Source organism: Lissotriton helveticus, chromosome 2_1 (genome assembly GCF_964261635.1).
Source record: "Lissotriton helveticus chromosome 2_1, aLisHel1.1, whole genome shotgun sequence".
NCBI lineage: Eukaryota > Metazoa > Chordata > Amphibia > Caudata > Salamandridae > Lissotriton > Lissotriton helveticus.
In genome coordinates this window covers 34,119,993-34,145,580 of record NC_136059.1, presented here as the reverse complement: position 1 = coordinate 34,145,580, position 25,588 = coordinate 34,119,993, and the positions used below count along the sequence as shown (strand labels likewise).

General features: G+C 45.7%; 1 protein-coding gene across 1 annotated transcript in view; it reads left to right on the top strand.

The window, feature by feature from the left end:
* The window catches only part of SPAG8 (sperm associated antigen 8), a 266,116-nt gene extending 243,155 nt beyond the window's left edge, over positions 1-22,961 (top strand). Inside the window, exon 7 of the mRNA XM_078674430.1 lies at positions 22,539-22,961. Coding sequence (XP_078530556.1) covers positions 22,539-22,661 — 123 coding nt within the window. The 3' untranslated portion in view covers positions 22,662-22,961. The remainder of the gene's footprint in view (positions 1-22,538) is intronic.
* Positions 22,962-25,588: the final 2,627 nt, after the last annotated feature.

Below are 25,588 nucleotides of genomic sequence, written 5' to 3'. Positions count from 1 at the left end.
ATTTCTCCCTTGTGACTAAGGAGTAGTCACCCTGCATCCGCAGGCACCATCTAAGAACACTGCGGTCTGCTGCAAGTCCTTCCTCCGGAATCCGACTACCCAGCTCGACGAGAACCGGCTTCCCTGGCACCTCTGACCTCTACCCACCTCTACAGCCCAGCTGAGAACTGTGGGTGCGACGAGACCTCAAGGGACCGGCCACCTGCAAGACTGCACAACTTCTTTCCAGCAAGCCCGCCGAGTAATCTACTGGTGAGTGCTTTGGGGTCCGAGAAGCCCCGACTCTGAGCAGCTCCAGCTCCGAAGTGCAGCCCCCCAGCATCTCCACGATCTGCGTGGGGCCCTTCTGCTTTCCGCTGCTCACCGCGTTGTTTGGCTACTAGCCCGTTGGCTTGTGGCCTTCCTGACGACGCCCGACGACATTTCTGCTGCTGGTCTGGTTGCTCCAGACTGGCCCTTGCTCCCTTCCAGAAGAGGAGCACCCCGGACCCTCCTGGTCCACTCAAGACGCCATTTTGAGTCCACCGCGTGGGCTTGAATTAGCCAAGGCTTGTTGCCCAATCCTGGGTAACTTCGACGCCAACGACTTCATCCTTCGTGGGACAGCTTGCACCTCCATCCTGGTCGCCGACAACGCCTCCTGGTCAGAGAGACTGCAGAGCCCAGCAGCGCCCACTCACCTGACTGCGGTGACTTCGCCCGGTGCCATCCTGGTGCCCACTTAATCACTGGCTAGTGATTCGAGAACTTGGTCCCCTCTGCTTTCAGGTTTCCTTCTTCCTTGATCCAGGCTTGGATCCATCGAACTTTTCTTCACTGGTCGCCTGCCAGCAACTTCTTCCTTCCAGGCTCCTGGTCCGGCAACGAGATCCCCGACGTCTTTTCAGACCTATGCAGCTGCAGCCCCTGGGCTAGGTAACTTCGGCACTCCGGTGTCCCAGCATAGCCTCACTATCCAAGGGTCAGGATCCACTGTCGTTTTCTCCCTACCAGGTCGGGTTCGCCCGTGAACACTAACTTTGTGAATTCTAGCTTCCATAGACTTTGTCCCGCATCCCGCGTGAGAGTGCACACTCTGCACCCGAGTCCCCTAGGCCTCCTAGTAGTAATCTAACGATTCCCTAGTCCAGTCCTAGCGATTCCAAAGCCTATTAGAACTGTTACTTACCTGCTAGTAATTCGCATTCCACTTTTAGCGTATATGGTTTTTCGTGCCCCTCGGGCATTTGTGTAACGTGCTAACTTAAAAGTATTTTCGTAAGAGTTTTGTTGTGTGCTTAGCTCCCTGTCTCATAAAGAGCCAGGGTAGTCTTGTTATAAATAAATACACTGTTTATTTTCATAACAACTTGTGTGGTGTCCTTTCACTGGGTGTTCAAGGGGTAATGTGATGGTAAAACAGCTGGCTTAACACGCCCTCTAGAGTCTTAGCCTTAGACTGCTCGTATCCATGCTACTAGGATAGCTGGTCTATAAGGTTGACTTACAACCAATCATCAATAAGGGTTGTTTGGACTGATATATAGTGATCACTAGAATAGTGAGCACTGCACATCAGGCCAACTTCTCACAGGCGTTTTGAATGCGTTGGAGTTTTTTCTGAAGTTTGGCTGTGGTTCCGGCGTAGAGGGTGTTTCCATAATCTAGTCGGCTAGTGACTAGTGCGTGGGTAACTGTCTTTCTTGTTTCAGTGGGGATCCAGCGGAAGATTTTTTTGAGCATGCGTAAGATGTTGAAGCAAGATGATGAGACGGCGTTGACTTGTCTGGTCATCGAGAGGGAGGAGTCCAGGATGAAGCCCAGGTTACGTGCGTGGTCCGTAGGTGTGGGTGCTGTGCCCAAAGCTGGTGGCCACCATGAGTCGTCCCAAGCAGAGAGGGATGATCCTAAAATGAGGACTTCCGTTTTGTCCGAGTTTAGTGTTAAGCGACTGTTCTTCATCCATTCGGCTACTTCTTTCATTCCTTCATGTAGGTTGGTTTTGGCGGTGTTAGTGTCTTTGGTGAGGGAGAGGATTAGTTGGGTGTCGTCAGCATAGGAGATGATGTTGAGGTTATGTTGCCGTGCGATGGATGCGAGGGGACTCATGTACACGTTGAAGAGGGTGGGACTGAGTGATGATCCTTGTGGTACGCCGCAGATGACTTCGGTGGCCTCTGATTTGAAGGGGGGGAGGCGGACTCTCTGGGTTCTTCCGGCGAGGAACGAGATGATCCAGTCCAATGCTTTTCCTTGTATTCCAATGTTGTTGAGGCGTTGTATGAGGGTGTTATGGCAGACTGTGTCGAAGGCGGCGAGAGGTCAAGTAGGATGAGGGCAACAGTTTCTCCGTTGTCCAGTAGCGTTCGGATGTCGTCTGTAGCAGCGATGAGGGCGGTTTCTGTGCTGTGTTTGGCTCGAAAGCCGGACTGTGAGGGGTCAAGTGAATTGTTGGATTCAAGGAAGGCGGCGAGCTGACTATTGACGGCTTTCTCGATGACTTTGTCCGGGAAGGGGAGGAGCGAGATGGGACGGTAGTTCTTAAGTTCACTGGGGTCTGCTGTGGGTTTCTTCAGTAGTGCGCTGAGTTCGGCATGTTTCCAGCTTTCTGGGAAGGTAGCGGAGTTGAAAGAGCAGTTGATGACATCGCGGAGATGGGGTGCGATGATGGGGTCTGCTTTGTTGAAGATGTGGTGGGGGCAGGTGTCGGTTGGTGAACCTGAGTGGATGGAGTTCATCAGACGGATGGTGTCTTCAGTCGTGATTGGGTTCCAGGCGTAAAGGTTGTGAGAGTGCTGTTTTGGTTCGGAGGTGGGTGGGGTGTGTTCTTCTTTGGACAGGTTCTCAAAGCTGTTATGAATGTCGGCGATTTTGTTGTGGAAGAAAGACGATAGTGAGTCGCAGAGGTCTTGGGAGGGAGTGATGTCGTTGGTGCCGGCGGTGGGGTTGGTGAATTCTTTGACGATGTTGAATAATTCCTTGCTGTTGTGGGTGTTGTTGTCGAGTCGATCCTTGAATGCTGATTTCTTGGTGGATCGGATCAGTTGGTGGTGTTTGCGGGTGGCGTCCTTGAAGGTGGTCAGGTTGTTAGTGGTTGGGTTTTTTCTCCAGGTTTTCTCGAGGGTGCGACATAACTTCTTGGATTTCTTAAGGTCATCGTTGAACCAAGGGGCCTTTTTTTTACCTTGTTTGATCTGGTGGTTTTTCAGGGGTGCTAATTCGTCAGCGCTACGGGTGATCCATTGTGTGAGTTTAGTGGCAGCTTGGTTTGGGTCCGATGGTGTGGCGGGGGGGTTTTGATTAAGCGATGTGAAGAGTTGGTCGGTGGTGATTTTGTTCCAGTTTCTTCGGGGGATATGTTGTGGTGGCATGTGGGTCGTGGTCTTTTTGTGGTTGAAGTGAACGCAGCTGTGGTCCGTCCAATGTAGAGCTGTGGTGTGATCGAAGGAGATGTGTTTGCTGGAGGTGAAGATAGGGTCGAGCGTGTGTCCTGCTCCGTGGGTGGGGGTGTCAACAAGTTGTTCGAGTCCGAGATTGGCCAGGTTGTCCAGAAGGGTGGTGGTGTTGCTGTCGGTATTCTTTTCCAGGTGGAAGTTGAGGTCTCCCAGAAGGATGTAGTTCTCGGAGGTGAGGGCGTGTGGGCTGATGAAGTCAGTGATATCCTCGATGAATTGTGTGCGGGTTCCTGGTGGTCTGTAGATGAGGGTGCCTCTAAGTGTGGTCCTGGGGTCGGTGTGGATCTGGAAGTGAAGGTGTTCGGCGGTCGAGAGGTTATTGTCGGAGCTGGTCGTGACTCGGATGGAGTTCTTATGGGCAATGGCGATGCCCCCTCCTGTTTGGTTGGAGCGGTCTTTTCGGATGATCTTGTAAGCGTCCGGGATGGCTATGGCGATGTCGGGTGCAGATGATGCGTTCATCCAGGTTTCTGTAAGGAAGGCGACGTCCGGCGATGTAGTGTCGAGTAGGTCCCAGAGTTCAGTGGCGTGTTTGTGGACCGAGCGGGTGTTCAACAGGATGCACTTCAGGTTGTTAGAGTCGGAGCTGAGTTTAGAGTTAGTGGATTTGGTGTGGGTCTTGATGCAGGTGAACTTGCAGGAGTTGCAGGCGAATGGTCCGTGGGTGTGACCTGGGGCAGCTACGCAGCATTGTGGGGAGCGTCTGGGGTTAAGGGCCAGGAGGGTATCGGCGTCATACGTTATGCGGGCGGGGTGGCTGTTGCGGGGACCAGGGGGTCTGGCGCTGGGCGCGGTCCAGGCGCGGATGGGCGTAGACGGGCTTACCTTTGGCGCGCCTTCGGCGCGTATAGGGCGCGCCCGCTGCGCGTAAACGCTGCGCGCAAAAGCATATGTCATAAATGGAAAGTGGAGGGGGAGGGGCGAGGGAGGGTCGGCTGGGAGGCGGGAGCGGGGGGGAGGGGCGGGCTGAAAGGCACAACAACAAACAAGATGGCAGCAATAATGAAAGGAGACCGGACGAGGTTGGCGTGGGCAGGGGCGCAGGCACAATCAGGCACAGTTACAACAAAGTTACAACACAGTTACAACACAATGCGACCTGTAAAAGCGCTACGCTGGTACACAAGCGCTACAATATGCAAAGACAGTAGCGTCCTATGAAGCGCTACGATACCAGCACCAGCAAGCGCTACAATATGAAAAGGCAATAGCGTAAATGAAGCGCTACGATACCAGCACCAATCAGTGTAACAGATGAGGCGCTATGATCTCTGCAGGAGCCAGGGAGCGAGGAGAGCGAGGGGAGCGACCGCTACTGACGGAGTCCACTGCTTTCTTTTACTTACATCGTTTTACATCTGGTAATTTTAAGCCGATGCAAGGCGTAGAGAGCTGCTGCCTTGTTTTACTTACATTGTTTTACATCTGGTGGTTTTAGGCCGATGCAAGGCGTAGAGAGCTGCTGCTTTGTTTTACTTACATTGTTTTACATCTGGTGGTTTTAGGCCGATGCAAGGTGTAGAGTCCACTGCTTTGTTATACTTACATTGTTTTACATCTGGTGGTGTTAGGCCGATGCAAGGCGTAGAGAGCTGCTGCTTTGTTTTACTTACATTGTTTTACATCTGGTGGTTTTAGGCCGATGCAAGGCGTAGAGAGCTGCTGCTTTGTTTTACTTACATTGTTTTACATCTGATGGTTTTAGGCCGATGCAAGGCGTAGAGAGCTGCTGCTTTGTTTTACTTACATTGTTTACATTTGGTGGTGTTAGGCTGATGCAAGGCGTAGAGTCCACTGCTTTGTTTTACTTACATTGTTTTACATCTGATGGTTTTAGGCTGATGCAAGGCGTAGAGAGCTGCTGCTTTGTTTTACTTACATCGTTTTACATCTGGTAGTTTTAAGCCGATGCAAGGCGTAGAGAGCTGCTGCTTTGTTTTACTTACATCGTTTTACATCTGATGGTTTTTGATGCAAGGCGTAGAGTCCACTGCTTTGTTTTACTTACATTGTTTACATTTGGTGGTGTTAGGCCGATGCAAGGCGTAGAGTCCACTGCTTTGTTTTACTTACATTGTTTACATTTGGTGGTGTTAGGCTGATGCAAGGCGTAGAGTCCACTGCTTTGTTTTACTTACATTGTTTACATTTGGTGGTGTTAGGCTGATGCAAGGTGTAGAGTCCACTGCTTTGTTTTACTTACATTGTTTACATTTGGTGGTGTTAGGCCGATGCAAGGCGTAGAGTCCACTGCTTTGTTTTACTTACATTGTTTACATTTGGTGGTGTTAGGCTGATGCAAGGTGTAGAGTCCACTGCTTTGTTTTACTTACATTGTTTACATTTGGTGGTGTTAGGCTGATGCAAGGCGTAGAGTCCACTGCTTTGTTTTACTTACATTGTTTACATTTGGTGGTGTTAGGCTGATGCAAGGCATAGAGTCCACTGCTTTGTTTTACTTACATCGTTTACATTTGGTGGTGTTAGGCCGATGCGAGGCGTAGAGTCCACTGCTTTGTTTTACTTACATCGTTTTACATCTGGTAGTTTTAAGCCGATGCAAGGCGTAGAGTCCACTGCTTTGTTTTACTTACATTGTTTTACATCTGGTAGTTTTAAGCCGATGCAAGGCGTAGAGTCCACTGCTTTGTTTTACTTACATTGTTTACATTTGGTGGTGTTAGGCTGATGCAAGGTGTAGAGTCCACTGCTTTGTTTTACTTACATCGTTTTACATCTGGTAGTTTTAAGCCGATGCAAGGCGTGGAGTCCACTGCTTTGTTTTACTTACATTGTTTACATTTGGTGGTTTTAGGCCGATCCAAGGCGTAGAGTCCACTGCTTTGTTTTACTTACATTGTTTACATTTGGTGGTTTTAGGCTGATGCAAGGCGTAGAGTCCACTGCTTTGTTTTACTTACATCGTTTTACATCTGATGGTTTTTGATGCAAGGCGTAGAGTCCACTGCTTTGTTTTACTTACATTGTTTACATTTGGTGGTGTTAAGCCGATTGAAGGCGTAGAGTCCACTGCTTTGTTTTACTTACATTGTTTTACATCTGATGGTTTTAAGACAATGCAGGGTGTAGAGGACAACTGCTTTGTTTTACATACATTGTTTTACAGGTGATGTTTTAAAGTAGATGCAGGACGTAGAGGGCCACTGCTTTGTTTTGCCTGCATTGTTTTAGATGTGGGGGTTTTAGAACGATGCAAGACGTAGAGTGCCATTGCATCTGGAGAAAAGCAGCTGTATTTAAAAGTAGATTTGCAATTATACATACAGTAGGTCTATGAGCTGACCAGGTCTACGTTCAGATGGAAATAGGCTGAACGTCAATAGAAGGAAAGGTACTAAATTTAACATTTGAAAGTCAGCAACAGCATGCTGAAATGATTTACCATTTATAACATTTTCAGATGAAATGTCAGTTTCTCATATTCAGGGGCAATCCTAGAATTGACTCGTACTCCTCTTTTGCCCTTCCTCTAAAGCAGTAAACTCCTTAACTGCTCTTCAGAACATTAATCTAGCTCTAACATAGAGCATCTCCCCAGATGGAGTGCATGTTTCAAACCCAGAACGGTACATCCTTTCCATAAAGGACTATAATGAAGACTTCATTAAAGTCCTGTGTTTGTTTCTTGATAGCAAGGGAACCCAAATTAGAGTCTTGCTTTTGTTTTTGTATATAATGAAGAGTTCATTATAGTTCTGTGTTTGTTTCTCGATAGCAAGGGAACCCTCATTAGAGCTCCCACAAGAGTCCTGCTTCTGTTTCTTTATATAATGACTAGCAGCCCGTCCCGACTTTGTCCGGGTATGAAATAGAATGTGTGTAATGTGTGTATTTCGCAAGGGCAATTTATTTTAAAATCTCGCGGTAGACAACATTTTTTGTTTCATTAGAATAGGGACAGAGAAGGGCCAGCTGCAGCCCTGGTTGATGTTAGCAGGCGCGTGTAATTGGTGTAGTGATCCGCCGCCTGAGCCCGGCTACAGGCTTGGTTGATGTTAGCAGGCGCGTGTAATGTCGTTGAATGAGAGAGTTATCAGCTGCGGGTAAATCTGTTTAATGAGAGAGTTGAGTGACAGCGAGTAGGAGAGGCTGCAGTAATTGTGCCCGCAGACACGGTCATTTGCGTGTTCCCCCGCTTGAGGCCCAGATGCAGGCCTGTTTGATGTTAGCAGGCGCGTGTTCCCACGCTTGACGCCCAGCTGCAGCCCTGGTTGATGTTAATTAGGCGCGTGTAATTAGTGTACTGATCTGCCGCCTGAGCCCGGCTAGAGCCCTGGTTGATGGTAGCAGGCGCGTCTAATTTCGTTGAATGAGAGAGTTCAGTAACAGCGCGCAGGAGAGGCTGCAGTAATGTTACCTACCAGGCCTCCAGCTGAACGCGTTTCTCATGGCCCCAGCGTACGGCCACAGCAGACGATCTTCTGATTAATGTTCGACCCACATGGCATGAAGGGCGGAACGTAGCACACGCCCCCAGCGTTTCTCACGCCCCCAGCGTGCCCCTTGATGCGGCGCAATTCCGTTCACATGGCATGAAGGCCGGACACACGCCCCCAGCGTTTCTCACGCCACCAGCGTGTCACACCCCCAGCGTGCCCCTTGATGCTGCGCAGCAACGTAATTGGCGCTTGTATGTACGACTCACATTGCATGAAGGGTGGACACACGCCCCCAGCGTTTGTCACGCCCCCAGCACACGCCCACAGCCCACGATGTGATGGCCGTACCACACGCCCCCAGGTTTTGTCACGTACCCAGCCCATGCCCACAGCACAACGCAGACACGCCCACAAGGGACTACTTTGATGGCGCGGTTCTTTTACCTTTTAAATGTATATGGTGTCCTACGGTACAATTTTTTGCCTTGCACTGTATGATTGTGATGAACACCACTGTTTCTTGAAAAGTTAATAAAAGCATTTAAAACAAAAAAAAATCTATATGGTGGCCGTCTGCATAGCCTAAGTCCTTCTGCTGCAACTGCCCTTTCCAACGCTGTATTGGGTGTTGTGATTGGTGCTGTGGTTACTGAGATTACCCGCCTCAAAGGTTTGGGCTCTCTCTTTATAATATTAGTATGGAAGACTTCAATATAGCCCTGTGTTTATTTCTTGATAGCAAGGTAGCCCTCATTAGAGTCTTGGTTCTGTTTCTTTATATAATGAAGACTTCCTTCTAGTCTTGTGTTTGTTTCTTTATAGCAAGGAAGTCCTCATTAGAGTCTAGCTTCTGTTTCTTTACATAATGAAGAGTTCCTTATAGTCCTGTGTTTGTTTCACGATAGCAAGGGAGCCCTCATTAGAGTCTTGCTTCTGTTTCTTTATGTAGTGAAGGCTTCATTATAGTCCTGCTTTTGTTTCTTGATAGCAGGTATGCCCTCACTATAGTCTTGCTTCTGTTTCTTTATTTAGTGAAGACGTCATTATAGTTCTGTGTTGGTTTCTCAATAGCAAGGGAGCCCTCATTAGAGTCTTGCTTCTGTTTCTTTATGTATCGAAGACTTCATTATATTCCTGTGTTTGTTTCTCGATAGCAAGGGAACCCTCATTAGAGTCTTGCTTCTGTTTCTTTATTTTCGAGGCATGTGGGCTGCTGAATTCATATCTGTTCATAGATCGCCGCCTAGTGTTGGGTCCGGATGATTGCACGTTGTTGTCCTGGAAGAGTCTTCGAAGTATCACGAGATAGGTGGCTCCTCCCTCGGACTACAGTGCGCATGGGCATCCTCTCCATCCTCAGATTGTTTTTTTCCGCCATTGGGTTCGGATGTATCTTCCTTTACTCAAAGTTCGGAATCAAAACTACTCCTTCTAGAGGCCAAAAGGCCTCCGCTATCGTCGGTATTTTTTCGTATCGGTGCCGACAACTTCTTTACAAACTTTATCCAACTTGGGACGTCGAATCGGGCCGCGGGCCTTCTCGACGCCACGCGACTACTCGTCGATGGAACGGAGCCCATTCAAGAGATGCCCTCAATGTAACTCCAAATACCCACATATCGATAAACACCCTGTATGTAACAAGTGTTTATCTCCAGAACATGATGAATCCGACTGCTTAGCCTGTACCCAGTTTCGTTCAAAAAAGACTCTTGACTAACCATGCAGAGACGAGCCCCAGAGCCATTGAATATCTTCGGCGACGAAGACAATCTTGTCGAGGCAGAAGAATATGAAGAACAGTCGGATCAAGGATCGGAGCATGACTCCGACTACTACATTGACGAGGAAGAAGACATCGTCGAGGTAGGGGATGACGAGCAAGGTATTGGAGCCGTGGAAGACGACTCCAGTGACGGATCGGGCCCAAACGGCGGTCAATCCATTCACCTCCATGGTTCAACAGGCTCAGGTCGAGGCATCGCCACAAGGCCTTAGCCAAGATCTCGAAAGACATTCTACAGCCCCGCAATAGAGCCCGGCTAAGAATATTACTAAAGAGCCGTCCAATCAACAACCCCCAAGATTGGTGATGTCGAAACCAAAGGTGGTCGAACACAAACCGAAACCGAAATTATCGACTACACGGTCTCTGGACCACACTACGTCGATCCATCGGAGTCGAGACCGAAGAAGCTAGTAGACAACACTGTCTTCGGGCCGAACTACGTTGAACCATCGGCGTCGACCAAAAAAGTCGTCGAGCCAAAAAGCAGCTCCCCGGTACCTAAGCCAAAACAAAAGGGCGTCAAACCGAGAACATCGGCGCCGAGTGCTGAAAAAACAAACAAAGGACTCGATCCGAAGAAGGTTGTCGAACCCAAACAACAGGCCGACAAACCACCTGCTATCCAAAAGAAAAGCATCGACCCAAAGAAAATCGAACCGAAAAAAAGAATCGATCCTACATCAAAGAGCGTCAATCCAAAACCATCGGTTCAGAAACCAGCACTAGTACACAAAGACGTACTCGAGCCAAAAAAGACTGTCGACAAAACTTCTGCTCCGAAGAAACAGGCACTACCAAAACAAACCGTAGTACCACAAAAGACAATCAGACCGATTAAGTTTGGCCTCCCACCTACCTCAAAATCAAAGGCGGTCGAACCAAAAGCTGGCGTCGAACCAAAGCTAATAAAACAAAAGACTTTGGCAGAACCACACAAAACTGCTGAACAGGAAGTCCTACATCCAGACCCTGAATCAGTTGAACAATCAAAACTCTATATTGATCCTAAATCTGGCAAACTCACTCCTCACAAGAGGAAGATCAGACCAGAAACTGAGTCGGACACTTACACTATTCCACTAAAAAAGAAAAGGGACTGTTCTACCTCACCTATTTTTATTGAGCCTATTCGGCCACATAGGCCAAACACATATTCATATACACCCACACACTCAGATGAGGAGGTGGATGAGGAATATGATCAAGAATACAACTACCCAGTAGATGCTGACCCAGACAGTCAGACACAACCATGGGCTGACCCAATACATCCAGGTGACTCGCAACCCATCCCTGATACACCTGCATACCCTGCTAGGCCTTCTCCTACAGAGGACACAGCTGCTTTTAATTCATTAATAGAAAGAGCAGCAAGCCATCACAATGTGGACATGCATGCAGATCCGGTAGAGGAAGATTTCCTCTTTGACACATTTGCAACATCAGAAAGGACAGTTAAAACACTGCCCATGTTAAAAGGGGTACTTAAACATGCAGGGGACATATTTAAGGATACCACTAGGGCCAGGGTCATTAACCCAAGAATAGAACGGAAATACAGGCCAGCGCCAGTGGACCCTACATACATTAAGGGACAACTGCCTTTAGATTCTTTGGTGGTGGCAAATGCACGTAAACGTGCAAACTCTCAAACAACTAGGGAAGCTGCGCCCCCTGACAAAGAATTAAAGATTTTTGAGGCATCAGGGAAAAGGGAAGCCGCACAGGCGGCTAATATATGGAGAATATCAAACACGCAAGCCCTGTTAGCCAGGTTTGACAGGGCACACTATGATACCTTAGAAACGCTTTTACAGCATCTACCTGACGCTTACAAAGAACAAGCTGAACAACTGATACAAGAGGGAAAGCTAATCACTAACGCATCCATTAAATGTGCCTTAGATGTGGCAGATACAGCTGCCAGATCTATTAACACTAGTGTTATGATCAGGAGACATGCGTGGCTACGCATTTCTGGTGTTAAAAACGAAGTTCAGTCCACTTTGTTAAACCAGCCGGTTAATCCTGACTACTTGTTTGGTCCAGATGTGGATACAATACTGGACAAGATGAAAAAAGACACTGAGATGGCTAAGTCGATGGGAGCCCTACAATCGCAACAACATAGAGGTTCCTTTCGTCACTCAGGCTACCGAGGGGCTGCAAGAGGCAACGCATCACAGCAGACCACAAGCTATAAAGGGAATACACAAACCACCTACAATAAAAACAATAGAGGTGGATACCGCGGCAATAACAACAAAGGCAGAGGACGAGGGAACAACACCCCCATATCCTCTGCAAATACAAAACAGTGACTCCTTAGCGCTACCCCCAGACCATATAACACCAGTCGGGGGACGTTTACAACAATTCCTACCAGTCTGGCAAAACATCACTACAGGCAAGTGGGTAAGGCAAATTATCCAACATGGCTATTGCCTAGAGCTCACCTCCACACCACCCAACATAACTCCAAAACACCGGCCTATGTCCTCAGAACACCTCAACTTATTGCAACAAGAAGTTATCAGCATGCTGCAAAAAGGGGCCATAGAACTAGTAACTTTAGAACATCAAGGTACAGGAGTATATTGTCTATACTTCCTCATCCCCAAAAAGGACGGGTCTCTCAGACCAATATTGGACCTCAGGCCCCTAAATCAATACATCTTATCCGAGCATTTTCATATGCTCACTCTACAACAAGTGTTACCACTGTTGCAGCAAGGAGACTTCCTCGCAACCTTGGACCTCAAAGACGCATATTTCCATATCCCAATACATCCTGCTCACAGGAAGTATCTCAGGTTTACGCTACTAAATCAGCATTATCAATTCAAAGTGCTTCCATTTGGTGTAACAACAGCTCCAAGAGTGTTCACAAAATGCCTAGAGACAGTGGCTGCACATTTAAGAAGACAACATAGTCACGTCTATCCGTACCTGGACGGCTGGCTAATACAAGCAAAGTCAGCCCAGCAGTTTGCCAGCCACATGTCAAAAATTATTCAACCACTGCACAGCCTAGGCTTCACCCTAAACTACCAAAAATCTCACCTTCAGCCATCCCATCTACAGCAGTACCTGGGAGCAACAGTGGATACTTTGACAGCAAAAGCATACCCAAACGCTGCAAGAATAAACAGTATGCAGCTACTAATCCAAAAGTTCAAGTCCCAACACTCGCTCTCTGCCCGAGTGTTTATGCAACTCATAGGCATGATGGCCTTGTGCATCTTCATAGTCCCTCACGCCAGACTACACATGCGCCCTCTACAAGAGTGCTTAGCACGGCAGTGGAACCAGGCTCAAGGACAATTGAAGGACCTAGTGTTGGTGACCAGTCGTGCATACAACTCTCTGCATTGGTGGAATCCACAAAACCTTTGCAAAGGCCGACTGTTCCAGAAGCCTGTACCACAAATAGTGCTAACGACGGACGCATCTCTCATAGGATGGGGTGCCCATGTCCTTCAGTACACAGTTCAGGGCCTATGGACAGCACAACAAAAGCAAATGCACATCAACTTGCTGGAAATGATGGCAACTTTTCTGGCAATGAAAGCATTCAAAGTACATTTATGCAACAAAGCTGTGTTGATCTGGAAGGACAACATGATAGCAATGTACTACATACAGAAACAGGGAGGAACACACTCCCCACAGCTATCACATCTAGCACAACGCATGTGGAAGTGGACCATCCAAAGAAACATTTTTCTCATGGCGGAACACCTCCCAGGCAAAGACAACCAAGTGACGGATCTGCTCAGCAGACACAGCCAACAGCTGCACGAGTGGGAAATTCATCCCTCGGTGCTCCAACCATACTTCCAACAGTGGGGGCAACCAGAGATAGACCTGTTCGCCACGAAAGAAAACGCAAAATGCCGGTACTTTGCCACCAGGTTTCCACATCCGCAGTCGCAGGGCAATGCGATATGGATGAACTGGTCAGGCAGATTTGCGTACGCTTTTCCCCCAGCACCATTAATACCGCTAGTGGCACGCAAACTACGCCAGCATTCACTGACACTAATCCTGGTTGCTCCAACATGGGCGAGGCAACCATGGTACACAACGTTACTAGAACTTTCCGTGGTACTTCATCAAAGCCTGCGGCTAACACCCACTCTACTCACTCAGAGCCATGGAGACATACAGCACCAAGATCCGCAACAGCTGAACCTTGCAATCTGGCTCCTGAAGTCTTAGAGTTTGAGTACCTAAACTTACCTCCGGACTGTATGAACATTATCAAAGGGGCAAGAAAACCTACAACCAGAGCTTGTTATGCTGCAAAGTAGAAGCGTTTTGTCATTTACTGCAATAACAATGACGTAAACCCACTAGATGCTTCAACGCAAAATATAATTTGCTATCTTTTGCACCTACATCGTTGCAATCTAGCCTATTCATCTATAAGAATACACTTAGCTGCCATTGCAGCTTATCTTCAAAACAGGCAACATCTTTCGCTATTCAGAGTGCCTGCGATTAAGGCGTTCATGGAGGGACTCAAAAGAATAATCCCCCTAAAACACCCACCTTCACCTGTCTGGAACCTTAACATCGTTTTAACCAGACTAATGGGACCACCATTTGAACCATTGCATTCCTGTGAATTACAATTTTTAACATGGAAAGTGGCTTTTCTAGTGGCAATCACTTCATTTAGAAGAGTTAGTGAGCTACAAGCCCTAACTTTCCAGGAACCATTCATCCAAATACATGCAAACAGGGTACTTCTTAGAACCAACCCGAAGTTCATGCCCAAAGTGGTATCCCATTTTCACATCAATCAAACAATAGAACTGCCAGTGTTCTTTCAAAATCCACAGTCAGTACCTGAAAGGGCTCTACACACACTAGATGTCAAGAGAGCACTTCTATACTACATTGATAGGACTAAGGATTTTCGAAAAACTAAACAGTTGTTTGTTGCCTTCTCACCATAACACAAAGGCAACCCCATTTCAAAATCTGGATTAGCCAGATGGATAGTTAAGTGCATCCAAATATGTTATCTAAAAGCAAAACGCACTTTAACAGTTCCCCCAAGAGCGCATTCTACACGTAAACTTGGGGCATCCATGGCTTTCCTAGGAAATATTTCTCTTGAGGAAATATGTAGAGCAGCCACATGGTCTACCATACATACATTCACAAAACACTATTGTGTAGATGTACATTCCAAACAGCAAGCAGCTGTAGGACAGGCTTTTCTAAAAACTCTCTTTCAGACTGCTGCAGCTGGCACAGGTAACCACCGCTAAGGGAGAAACTGCTATACATTCTATGCACAGATATTAATTCAGCAGCTCACATGCCTCGAACGGAATATGCTACTTACCAGTATGCATCTGTTCTTGGCATGTAGGGCTGCTGACATTAATATCGCCCACCCTCCTCCCCGGTGCCTGTCGCAGCTGTAGCATTCATTATTACTTCACTTCTTACTTTCTTGCATGGACATCCTTTTCTGTACCATACTCCATCTCTGCCACAATGGCGAAAAACAATCTGAGGATGCCGATGCGCACTGCAGTCCGAGGGAGGAGCCACCTATCTCGTGATACTTCGAAGACCAGGATAACAACGTGCAATCATCCGGACCCAACACTAGGCGGCGATCTATGCACAGATATGAATGTCAGCAGCCCTACATGCCAAGAACAGATGCATACTGGTAAGTAGCATATTCCATATTGTAGACTTCATTATAGTCCTGTGTTTGTTTCTCGATAGCAAGGGAGCCCTCATTAGAGTCTTGCTTCTGTTTCTTTATATAATGAAGACTTAATTATACTCTTGTGTTTGTTTCTTTATAGCAAGCAAGGAAGCCCTCATTAGAGTCTAGCTTCTGTATCTTTATATAATTAAGACCTAGGTAGAATAGACATCTTGACTAAGTTTGACCGACCCAGGAGCGATAATGGAAGATGACCCCAGGAACTCATTAGTTTCCTACATTCTTTAGCCACCAAAGTAAAGTTTGTAGAGGCGATCAAATTGATATCCTTTACAATTTTTATGCCAAGATATCTTATGTTGTCACAGGGTTGCACAGGAAGCCCCGCTGTTGCACCATTCCACACCATAACCTCGGTCTTAGTGGCATTTACTTCATTGCCAGAGATGTTGCCAAATTGTTGTGCTAAGTTTATGACTGTCGGAAACGCAGAGTTGATATCTGAAGTTATGATCATAATATCGTCAGCATACAGGGATACTTTTTTTATCCAATCTCTATATCTGAAAGGTATGATGTTAATGTCCTCTCAGGTTTTTTGAGCAAATGGCTCGATATAGAGATCGAAGAGCAAGGGCGAAAGCGGGCAACCCTGCCGGGTACCCCTTGTGATGGTAAATGAAGACTTAATTATAGTCCTGTGTTTGTTTCTCAATAGCAAGGGATCCCACATTAGAGTCTAGCTTCTGTTTCATTATATAATGAAGACTTCATTATAGTCTGTCTTTGTTTCTCGATAGCAAGAGAACCCTCTTTATAGTCTTGCTTCTGTTTCTTTATATAATGAAGACTTAATTATAGTCCTGTGTTTGTTTCTCAATAGCAAGGGAGCCCGATTAGAGTCTTGCTTCTGTTTCTTTATATATCGAAGACTTCATTATATTACTGTGTTGTTAGAGTCTTGCTTCTGTTTCTTTATATAATGAAGACTTCCTTATAGTTCTGTGTTTGTGTTTCTGTGTTTGTTTCTCGATTGCAAGGGAGCCCTCATTAGAGTCTTGCTTCTGTTTCTTTATATAATGAAGAGTTCCTTATAGTTCTGTGTTTGTGTTTCTGTGTTTGTTTCTCGATTGCAAGGGAGCCCTCATTAGTGTCTTGCTTCTGTTTCTTTATGTATCGAAGACTTCATTATATTCCTGTGTTGTTAGAGTCTTGCTTCTGTTTCTTTATATAATGAAGACTTCATTATAGTTCTGTGTTTGTGTGTCTGTGTTTGTTTCTCGATTGCAAGGGAGCCCTCATTAGAGTCTTGCTTCTGTTTCTATATATAATGAAGAGTTCCTTATAGTCCTGTGTTTGTTTCTCGATAGCAAGGGAGCCCTCATTAGTCTTTTTTCTGTTTCTTTATATAATGAAGAGTTCCTTATAGTCCTGTGTTTGTTTCTCGATTGCAAGGGAGCCCTCATTAGTGTCTTGCTTCTGTTTCTTTATGTATCGAAGACTTCATTATATTCCTGTGTTGTTAGAGTCTTGCTTCTGTTTCTTTATATAATGAAGACTTCATTATAGTTCTTTGTTTGTTTCTCGATAGCAAGGGAGCCCTCATTAGAGTCTTGCTTCTGTTTCTTCATATAATGAAGACCTAATTATACTCTTGTGTTTGTTTCTTTATAGCAAGGAAGCCCTCATTAGAGTCTAGCTTCTGTATCTTTATATAATTAAGACTTAATTATAGTCCTGTGTTTGTTTCTCGATAGCAAGGGATTCCTCATTAGTGTCTTGCTTCTGTTTCTTTATGTATCGAAGACTTCATTATATTCCTGTGTTGTTAGAGTCTTGCTTCTGTTTCTTTATATAATGAAGACTTCATTATAGTTCTTTGTTTGTTTCTCGATAGCAAGGGAGCCCTCATTAGAGTCTTGCTTCTGTTTCTTCATATAATGAAGACCTAATTATACTCTTGTGTTTGTTTCTTTATAGCAAGGAAGCCCTCATTAGAGTCTTGCTTCTGTTTCTTTATATAAAGAAGAGTTCCTTATAGTCCTGTGTTTGTTTCGCGATAGCTAGGGAGCCCTATTAGAGTCTTGCTTCTGTTTCTTTATATATTGTAGACTTAATTATAGTCCTGTGTTTGTTTCTCGATAGCAAGGGAGCCCTCATTAGAGTCTTGCTTCTGTTTCTTTATATAATGAAGGCTTCATTATAGTCCTGTGTTTGTTTCTCGATTGCGAGGGAGCCATCATTAGAGTCTTGCTTCTGTTTCCTTATATAATGAAGACTTCATTATAGTCCTGTGTTTGTGTCTCGATAGCAAGGGATCCGTCATTAGAGTCTTGCTTCTGTTTCTTTACATAATGAAGACTTCATTATAGTTCTGTGTTTGTTTCTCGATAGCAAGGGAGCCCTCATTAGAGTCTTGCGTCGGTTTCTTTATATAATGAAGAGTTCCTTATAGTCCTATGTTTGTTTCTTAATAGCAAGAGAGCCCTCATTAGAGTCTTGCTTCTGTTTCTTTATATAATAACGAGTTCCTTATAGTCTTGTGTTTGTTTCTCGATAGCAAGGGAGCCCGATTAGAGTCTTGCTTCTGTTTCTTTATATATCAAAGACTTCATTATATTACTGTGTTGTTAGAGTCTTGCTTCTGTTTCTTTATATTATGAAGACTTCATTATAGTTCTGTGTTTGAGTTTCTGTGTTTGTTTCTCGATTGCAAGGGAGCCCTCATTAGAGTCTTGCTTCGGTTTCTTTATATAATGAAGAGTTCCTTATAGTCCTGTGTTTGTTTCTCGATAGCAAGGGAGCCCTCATTAGTCTTTTTTCTGTTTCTTTATATAATGAAGAGTTCCTTATAGTCCAGTGTTTGTTTCTCGATTGCAAGGGAGCCCTCATTAGTGTCTTGCTTCTGTTTCTTTATGTATCGAAGACTTAATTATATTACTGTGTTGTTAGAGTCTTGCTTCTGTTTCTTTATATAATGAAGACTTCATTATAGTTCTGTGTTTGTGTTTCTGTGTTTGTTTCTCGATTGCAAGGGAGCCCTCATTAGAGTCTTGCTTCTGTTTCTATATAAAGTGAAGACTTCATTATAGTCCTGTGTTTGTTTCTCGATTGCAAGGGAGCCATCATTAGAGTCTTGCTTCTGTTTCTTTATATTGTGAAGACTTCATTATAGTTCTATGTTTGTTTCTCGATAGCAAGGGAACCCTCATTAGAGCCCTCATTAGAGTCTTGCTTCTGTTTCTTTATATAATGGAGAGTTACTTATAGTCCTGTGTTTGTTTCTCGATAGAAAGGGAGCCCTCATTAGTCTTGCTTCTGTTTCTTTATATAATGAAGACTTCATTATAGTTCTGTGTTTGTTTCTTTATAGCAAGGAAGCCCCCATTAGAGTCTAGCTTCTGTTTCATTATATAATGAAGACTTCATTATAGTTCTGTGTTTGTTTCTCGATAGCAAGGGAGCCCGATTAGAGTCTTGCTTCTGTTTCTTTATATATTGAAGACTTCGTTATAGTCCTGTGTTTGTTTCTCGATAGAAAGGGAGCCCTTATTAGAGTCTTGCTTCTGTTTCTATATAAAGTGAAGACTTCCTTATAGTCCTGTGTTTGTTTCTCGATTGCAAGGGAGCCATCATTAGAGTCTTGCTTCTGTTTCTTTATGTATCGAAGACTTCATTATATTCCTGTGTTGTTAGAGTCTTGCTTCTGTTTCTTTATATAATGAAGGCTTCATTATAGTTCTGTGTTTGTTTCTCAATAGCAAGGGAGCCCTCTTAGAGTCTTCCTTTTGTTTCTTTATGTATCGAAGACTTCATTATATTCCTGTGTTGTTAGAGTCTTGCTTCTGTTTCTTTATATTATGAAGACTTCATTATAGTTCTGTGTTTGTTTCTCGATAGCAAGGGAGCCCTCATAGAGTCTTGCTTCTGTTTCTTTCTGTAACAACGATTGGATGAGACGCGTGTTAAACCTGATAGTAAATGGAGCATGGGTGGGGAGAAAATGTACGAGTGATATCTTTAAAGAATTGTATATAGGTCATCATATTGAGGCAGCCTGAGTCCAAGATGGCCATCCTGATGTCATAAACAAAAGCACATTTAGGACGGTATGTTAGGGTCATGCTCACACCTAAAAAGCTTTCCATTAAAAGGCAAAAAATAATATTGTTTTCTGAATACAAGGCGTTCATGAGATAGAGATCCGAATATCACAAACATGTGATGGTCCCCTGTAAGTTTAAGATGCAAAATAGTCACTTGTGCACTGCAATGCAAGCACTCTACAACAGGGGAAGGGATACACAGAAACAGGCAATAGCATGAGGTAAGAGTGCCGTTATCTTCGGTTTTATCAATGATTGATTGACAGTGTCTTAAGGCAGTGGTGGAATGAGTTCAAATAAGCCAATTGTTGAATAGGCCAACCCAAACCAACTCAGTGTATATTGTAAGCAGCAGGTCTGATCATGGAAGGGACTCTAAACACCTACCAAACTCAAGGATCCCACAGGATGTGGTTAATGTGCTATTCCAAGGACTCCTCTGCATTTCAGTGTCCTAGTCACGGGTGACTTGTGTTCTGAATATTTGTGTCTGAGAGGAACACAGATCAAGAATTAAAAACACAGCTCAACGGTTTTTAGTGTTTTGCAAGTGGACAGACTGAATTGTGGAAAAACACTCTCTATGAAGTCCTCTGGAAGCAGCTATCTTTAGGGGTCATTCTTTATTAAACTACCAGTTGCGGTGGAAAGTTTTCAGTGCCTGGGGCACCCACAGGACTAGGGTATTCTTGAAACCCAAGGCGTGGTCATCTGCATTCACAAAGATGATATTTGTGGTCCGAGAATGAGAGATGATTCAAATGGTTCCAGAATGAAGGCGACCTCTTCCAGCCCGTGGAACTGAAACCACGCAGTGTAAACGAAAGGTCTCCTGATCATTGTGGGCACCATAAGCATAAGGGGATTGTGAGGACTTGATCGTCTCCATGACCGAAGCAATGCTTTGTCTTTTCTTCTCTCTGTCATCTGGGCTTTGCTGATCCCATGGATCCTGGGCAGCCCCGGTTCCCTGAGTCATCGCGGTCTTGTGCAGACATTCCCAGCATCAGAACAGCTCCTGTCCTTTCCTTAGTACTCCAGATCCAGTGTTCCAGGTCAGGTCTGGTCCTCTTCCCGCAACAGGTCACAGCAGCAAAGGTACTTCCAGGTGTCCAAGGTCACCCCAAGCCTGAGCAGAATTGAACCACAGCAGAGGTGTAATTCCTGGTCATGCGTTTGCTCTAGATCAGTGGTTCCCAAACTTTTGACTTCTAGGAACCCCCCACTTAATCCTTACTGGAACCCGGGGACTCCAACTCAATCATTATTAGAATCCAGGATCCCCCCTCCACAAGTCATTACTGAAAGGCGGGGACCCCGGCCTAAGCAATGTTGATGATTTGAACTGCAAAACAATACACAAAAATACAGAAAAAAACATTAATCAAACAAATACACAAATGGCACATTTTTAATTAGCAAACACATATAAATAAAAAAGAAATCAAAATGTAAATTTAATAGAAAGGTTGGAGCTTTTCTAAATTCAACTGAGGCCATTCATCATCCTTACTATATTCTGTTTGATGCAGCGGCACTGCTCCCGCGCATCATTCTGAGGATGCTAATTGAATTTTAGCCTCCAGTTTCAAATTCCTTCGCATTTACAGTAGGTTTTAAAATGTTCAATTGTACATTTAGCTTCTATATTAATATCCACTTTCATTAATCTGTTAATATTATTTGATTTACAAAGTAGTTGCTGACCCCCTGGCGAGGCTTCGGGGACCCCCAGGGGTCTGCGTACCCCAGTTTGGGAACCACTGCCTAGATTTTCACATAATGTACAACACATTGGCTCTAGGGCAACAGCATTTATCAAACTGGTTGCCAACGAAGTAAGTGTGGCCAATGAAAGCGGTGTCTTTTTCCCATCATCCGGGCTCTTCAGCCTATCTTGGAGAAGTGCTTCTACCTCTTTCTCTATATTGTTGTGGGTTTCCCAAGCAGAGAGTTGAAGGTCACGCCATGTTGAACTGGTGAAGATTTACATGTGGAATATTCTCATTCTAAATCCATTAGTTGCTGACCTAGTGGCTGCAACACAGGGATAGAAAGACGTTCACCCAAAGCAGGTGGAAGGGACACACACAGACCCCCCCCCCCCTCCAACCTCAGTGAAGGTTGGTATGCTTCCTGTAAGAGTGGGGATCTCCGAGAGATAAGTCTACTCTGATGGTCTCCTCCCATGATGTCACTCTCCAAGCCCCACCCTACGATCCTCCCCACTCCACCCTCACAGGCTGCTCTGATGATGTCAGTCCTAGCCTCATGGGCTCCAATCATGACATCACCCTGTGTCCTCATTGGCTCCTCCTATGATGTCACATCCTCTGCCTCCCATGGGTTACTCCCCTGACTGCATCTCCTCACTCAATAAGGGCAAGTGGATGCTAATGGCTGAGGTCCTTTGTATTCATGTTCATCCATCTCATTGAGAGCAGAATGATTATTCATAAAAGTCAAATAAAAAAAGTAAGGATCATGGAAAATGTATGTTTCTAGGTAATGTTCCAGCAGCCTAACATACACCTGAGGGTCAAAACTTGTCATGCAGGCCCTACCCCCAACAGCCACATGTTTAAGGTTTGCGGGCCTTGGATACACACTGTACATGGCACACCCGTCCCTCCTACCAGTTGACATTCTTTGAGAAAGTGCCATAGGTGTTTTCTACAAGATCCTCATTCTCTGAGCTCCATCCCAAGATCTTCTTCTCAACTTCTCAGGGTAGCGTTTGTCTGTGTGGGTGCGTGTCCTTAGTAGGGTTTGTCTGTGTGGGTGCGTGTCCTTAGTAGGGTTTGTCTGTGTGGGTGCGTGTCCTTAGTAGGGTTTGTCTGTGTGGGTGCGTGTCCTTAGTAGGGTTTATCTGTGTGGGTGCGTGTCCTTAGTAGGGTTTGTCTGTGTGCGTGTATGTACATAGTAGGGTTTGTCTGTGTGTCCCTCTGTCCTCTTGGCTGGAAGAAGGAAGACATGGTTGTCTTCTGCACCTACATGCCTGGCACTTGTTGCAACATTTAGCCCTTGAGTCCAAATTGTTGCTGATGCACAGCCATCATCCTTCTCTTTGAGTGACACCTGATTCTCTCATTTTCTTTTTTTTGTTTACAGGGTGTTTCAACGATCAGGACAAGAGACACTCCCTTTAAGAAGTCTGCAACCTTCAGTACGCCCATCAGTGAATACATGGATGAGCCTATGCCCTACGCACTGGAGAATTACCCCAACCTCTAAATATGATCTCCTGATCCTCCCAGTCCCTTTGAACCCTCGCACATCAGTGAATACATGGATGAACCTATGCCCTACACCCTGGAGAATTATCCCAACGACTAAACATGATCTCCCTGATCCTCCCAGTCCCTTTTAACCCTCGCCCGTCAGTGAATACATGGATGAACCTATGCCCTGCACCCTGGAGACTTACCCCTCCTAAAAACCCATTGCTTTCTGATCCTCTGAGCCCTCTCCCATTAGTGAATATGTGGATGAACCTATGCCCTACACCCTGGAGAATTACCCCAACCTCTAAACATGATCTCCCTGATCCTCCCAGCCCCTTTAAACCTTCGCACATCAGTGAATACATGGATGAACCTATGCCCTACACCCTGGAGAATTATCCCACCCACTGAACATGATCTCCCTGATCCTCCCAGTCCCTTTGAACCCTCGCCCGTCAGTGAATACATGGATGAACCTATGCCCTGCACCCTGGAGAATTATCCCAACCACTAAACATGATCTCCCTGATCCTCCCAGCCCCTTTGAACCCTTGCCCGTCAGTGAATACATGCATGAACCTATGCCCTGCACCCTGGAGACTTACCCCTCCTAAAAACCATCGCTTTCTGATCCTCTGAACCCCCATTAGTGAATACATGGATGAACCTATGCCCTACACCCTGGAGAATTACCCCAACCTCTAAACATGATCTTCCTTATCCTGGAAGACCCCTTAACCCATCAGTGAATTTGTGGATGAACAAAAACCATACACCCCTGGTCCACAACTTCCAACAGCCTGACCTCTACAGCCCCTCTTAATCTACACCCAACAGTGGGTAAAGGGATGAACCAAGACCCTACACCCTGCAAAACCTACTCAGAACATCTAACAGACTGACCTCTACAGCTCTCTTAATCTACACCTGTCAGTGGATACAGGGATGAACCAAGGCCCTACACCCTGGACATGCTACCCAGAGCTTCCAGCAGCCTGAGACATGGCCTACAGCCCTCTTAATCTACACCCGTCGGTGGACACCGGGATGAACCAAGAACCTACACCCTGGAGACTCTGCCTGGAGCTTCCAACAGCCACTCCCTGACCTCTACAACCCTCTTAATCTGCACCTGTCAGTGGACACCGGGATGAACCAAGGCCCTACACCCTGGACATGCTACCCAGAGCTTCCAGCAGCCTGATACATGGCCTACAGCCCTCTAAATATACACCCTTCAGTGGATACAGGCCCTACACCCTGGAGACTCTGCCTGGAGCTTTCAACAGCCACAGTCTGACCTCTACAGCCCTCTTAAACCACACCAGTCAATGGATAGAGGGATGAACCAAGGCCCTACACCCTGCAAAACCTACTCCGAGCTTCCAACAGACTAACTTCTACAGCCCTCGTAATCTACACTCGTCCATGTATACAGGTATTAACCAAGACCCTACACACTGGAGACTCTACCTGGAACTTCCACCAGCCACAGCCTGACTTCTACAGCCCTCTTAATCCACACCAGTCACTGGATACAGGGATGAACTAATGCCCTACACCCTGGAGACTCTGCCTGGAGCTTCCAACAGCCACTGCCTGACCTCTACAGCCCTCTTAATCTACACTCTCCACATTTCCTGGACCATTTCTTTTAACGCTTACTCTAAATCCAACAGTGAGATGTACAATCACTATTCCTTCCACCAAACTGTGGATTATTGGAAATAAGTAGAAATATTCTTTCATGTCAGCGTATGTGTGTGGTCTTTGTTCCTTAATGTGTCCAGGTGTCCGTTGCACAAATATCGCACTACTTTGGGCCCTGTTCAGACCTACCTATGACTAGGAACCTATGTTCAGTACAATATATATTGGATTCCTTCTGTATATCTTCTGTTCACTGTCATCATTTGGTGCTAATAAACAACCTGAACCAACTACGACTCACTCTCGTGAAATGTACGATTTATTTTAGAACTCGGTCGCAGTGGCACAGCATTCCTACAACCCAGATTTGTGTCTAGGGATGTTAGAAGGTCCAAACAATTTGGTCTACAGGACAAACCAGAACAGTGGACTGTATGACTCTTTGATAAAGTCACACTTGTATTTGTTGAAAATATCAATTTCCCTTTTCTTAGTAGTGTGTCCCCATAAAGGGGACCATTACAACCTCCCTGTGCTTCAAGGCCATGGGACACACTACATGTAGTGGTCCCGACATGTGTTGGTGGACTTCCAGGCCCTTCTGAGTGGGGCCGCCAATGCCAAGGTTTGACCGGGGTGTGGAGGAGCAGTGCGCTCTGTTGACCACAGTGAGTGAGGGCTTCAGCATATTTATTTGTCCAGATTATCAGCCAAACTAATCATAGAATTTTGTCCTCGCGACATAGCTCAGCCAAGAAGATGTTCCTGCATCAAAGATCTCCAGATCTTTCTCTGGAGACTCCACACAAATGGTTGATAAAGCCACCCATAGAAGCTGTTGTGATTATTGTGTTCAGTGTAAAACAATTCCCTGCGTTTGAAGACATAGTCCCTGTAGCACATGCGTTACACCAATTTAGGCTACCAGGATTCTTTGCTTTTGACAACCTCGTTTTTGGACCTTGAGGGGCATATTTATTAAAGGGTTTCACCACGCAATGGGGCACAAGAGAGATGCAATTCTTAATTTAACTTTATCAAGTCACACAGGGCCACTGTGGCCCTGCACAGCTTGATAAATCTAGAATGACTCAACGCAGCGCAAATTGCTGCGTTGCGTTACCTGACGCTAGCGGGGCTTTCCATGTGTGGAGCGCAGGCGTTCCCACACACCCACCCATGGATTTTGGTGCAGTTCCAGATATACCATTAGTGGTAGATCTAGGAATTTGTCAAAATGCTCCGCCTCCCCGGGGGGAGGCATAAGGAGGAGAAATATCTTTATTT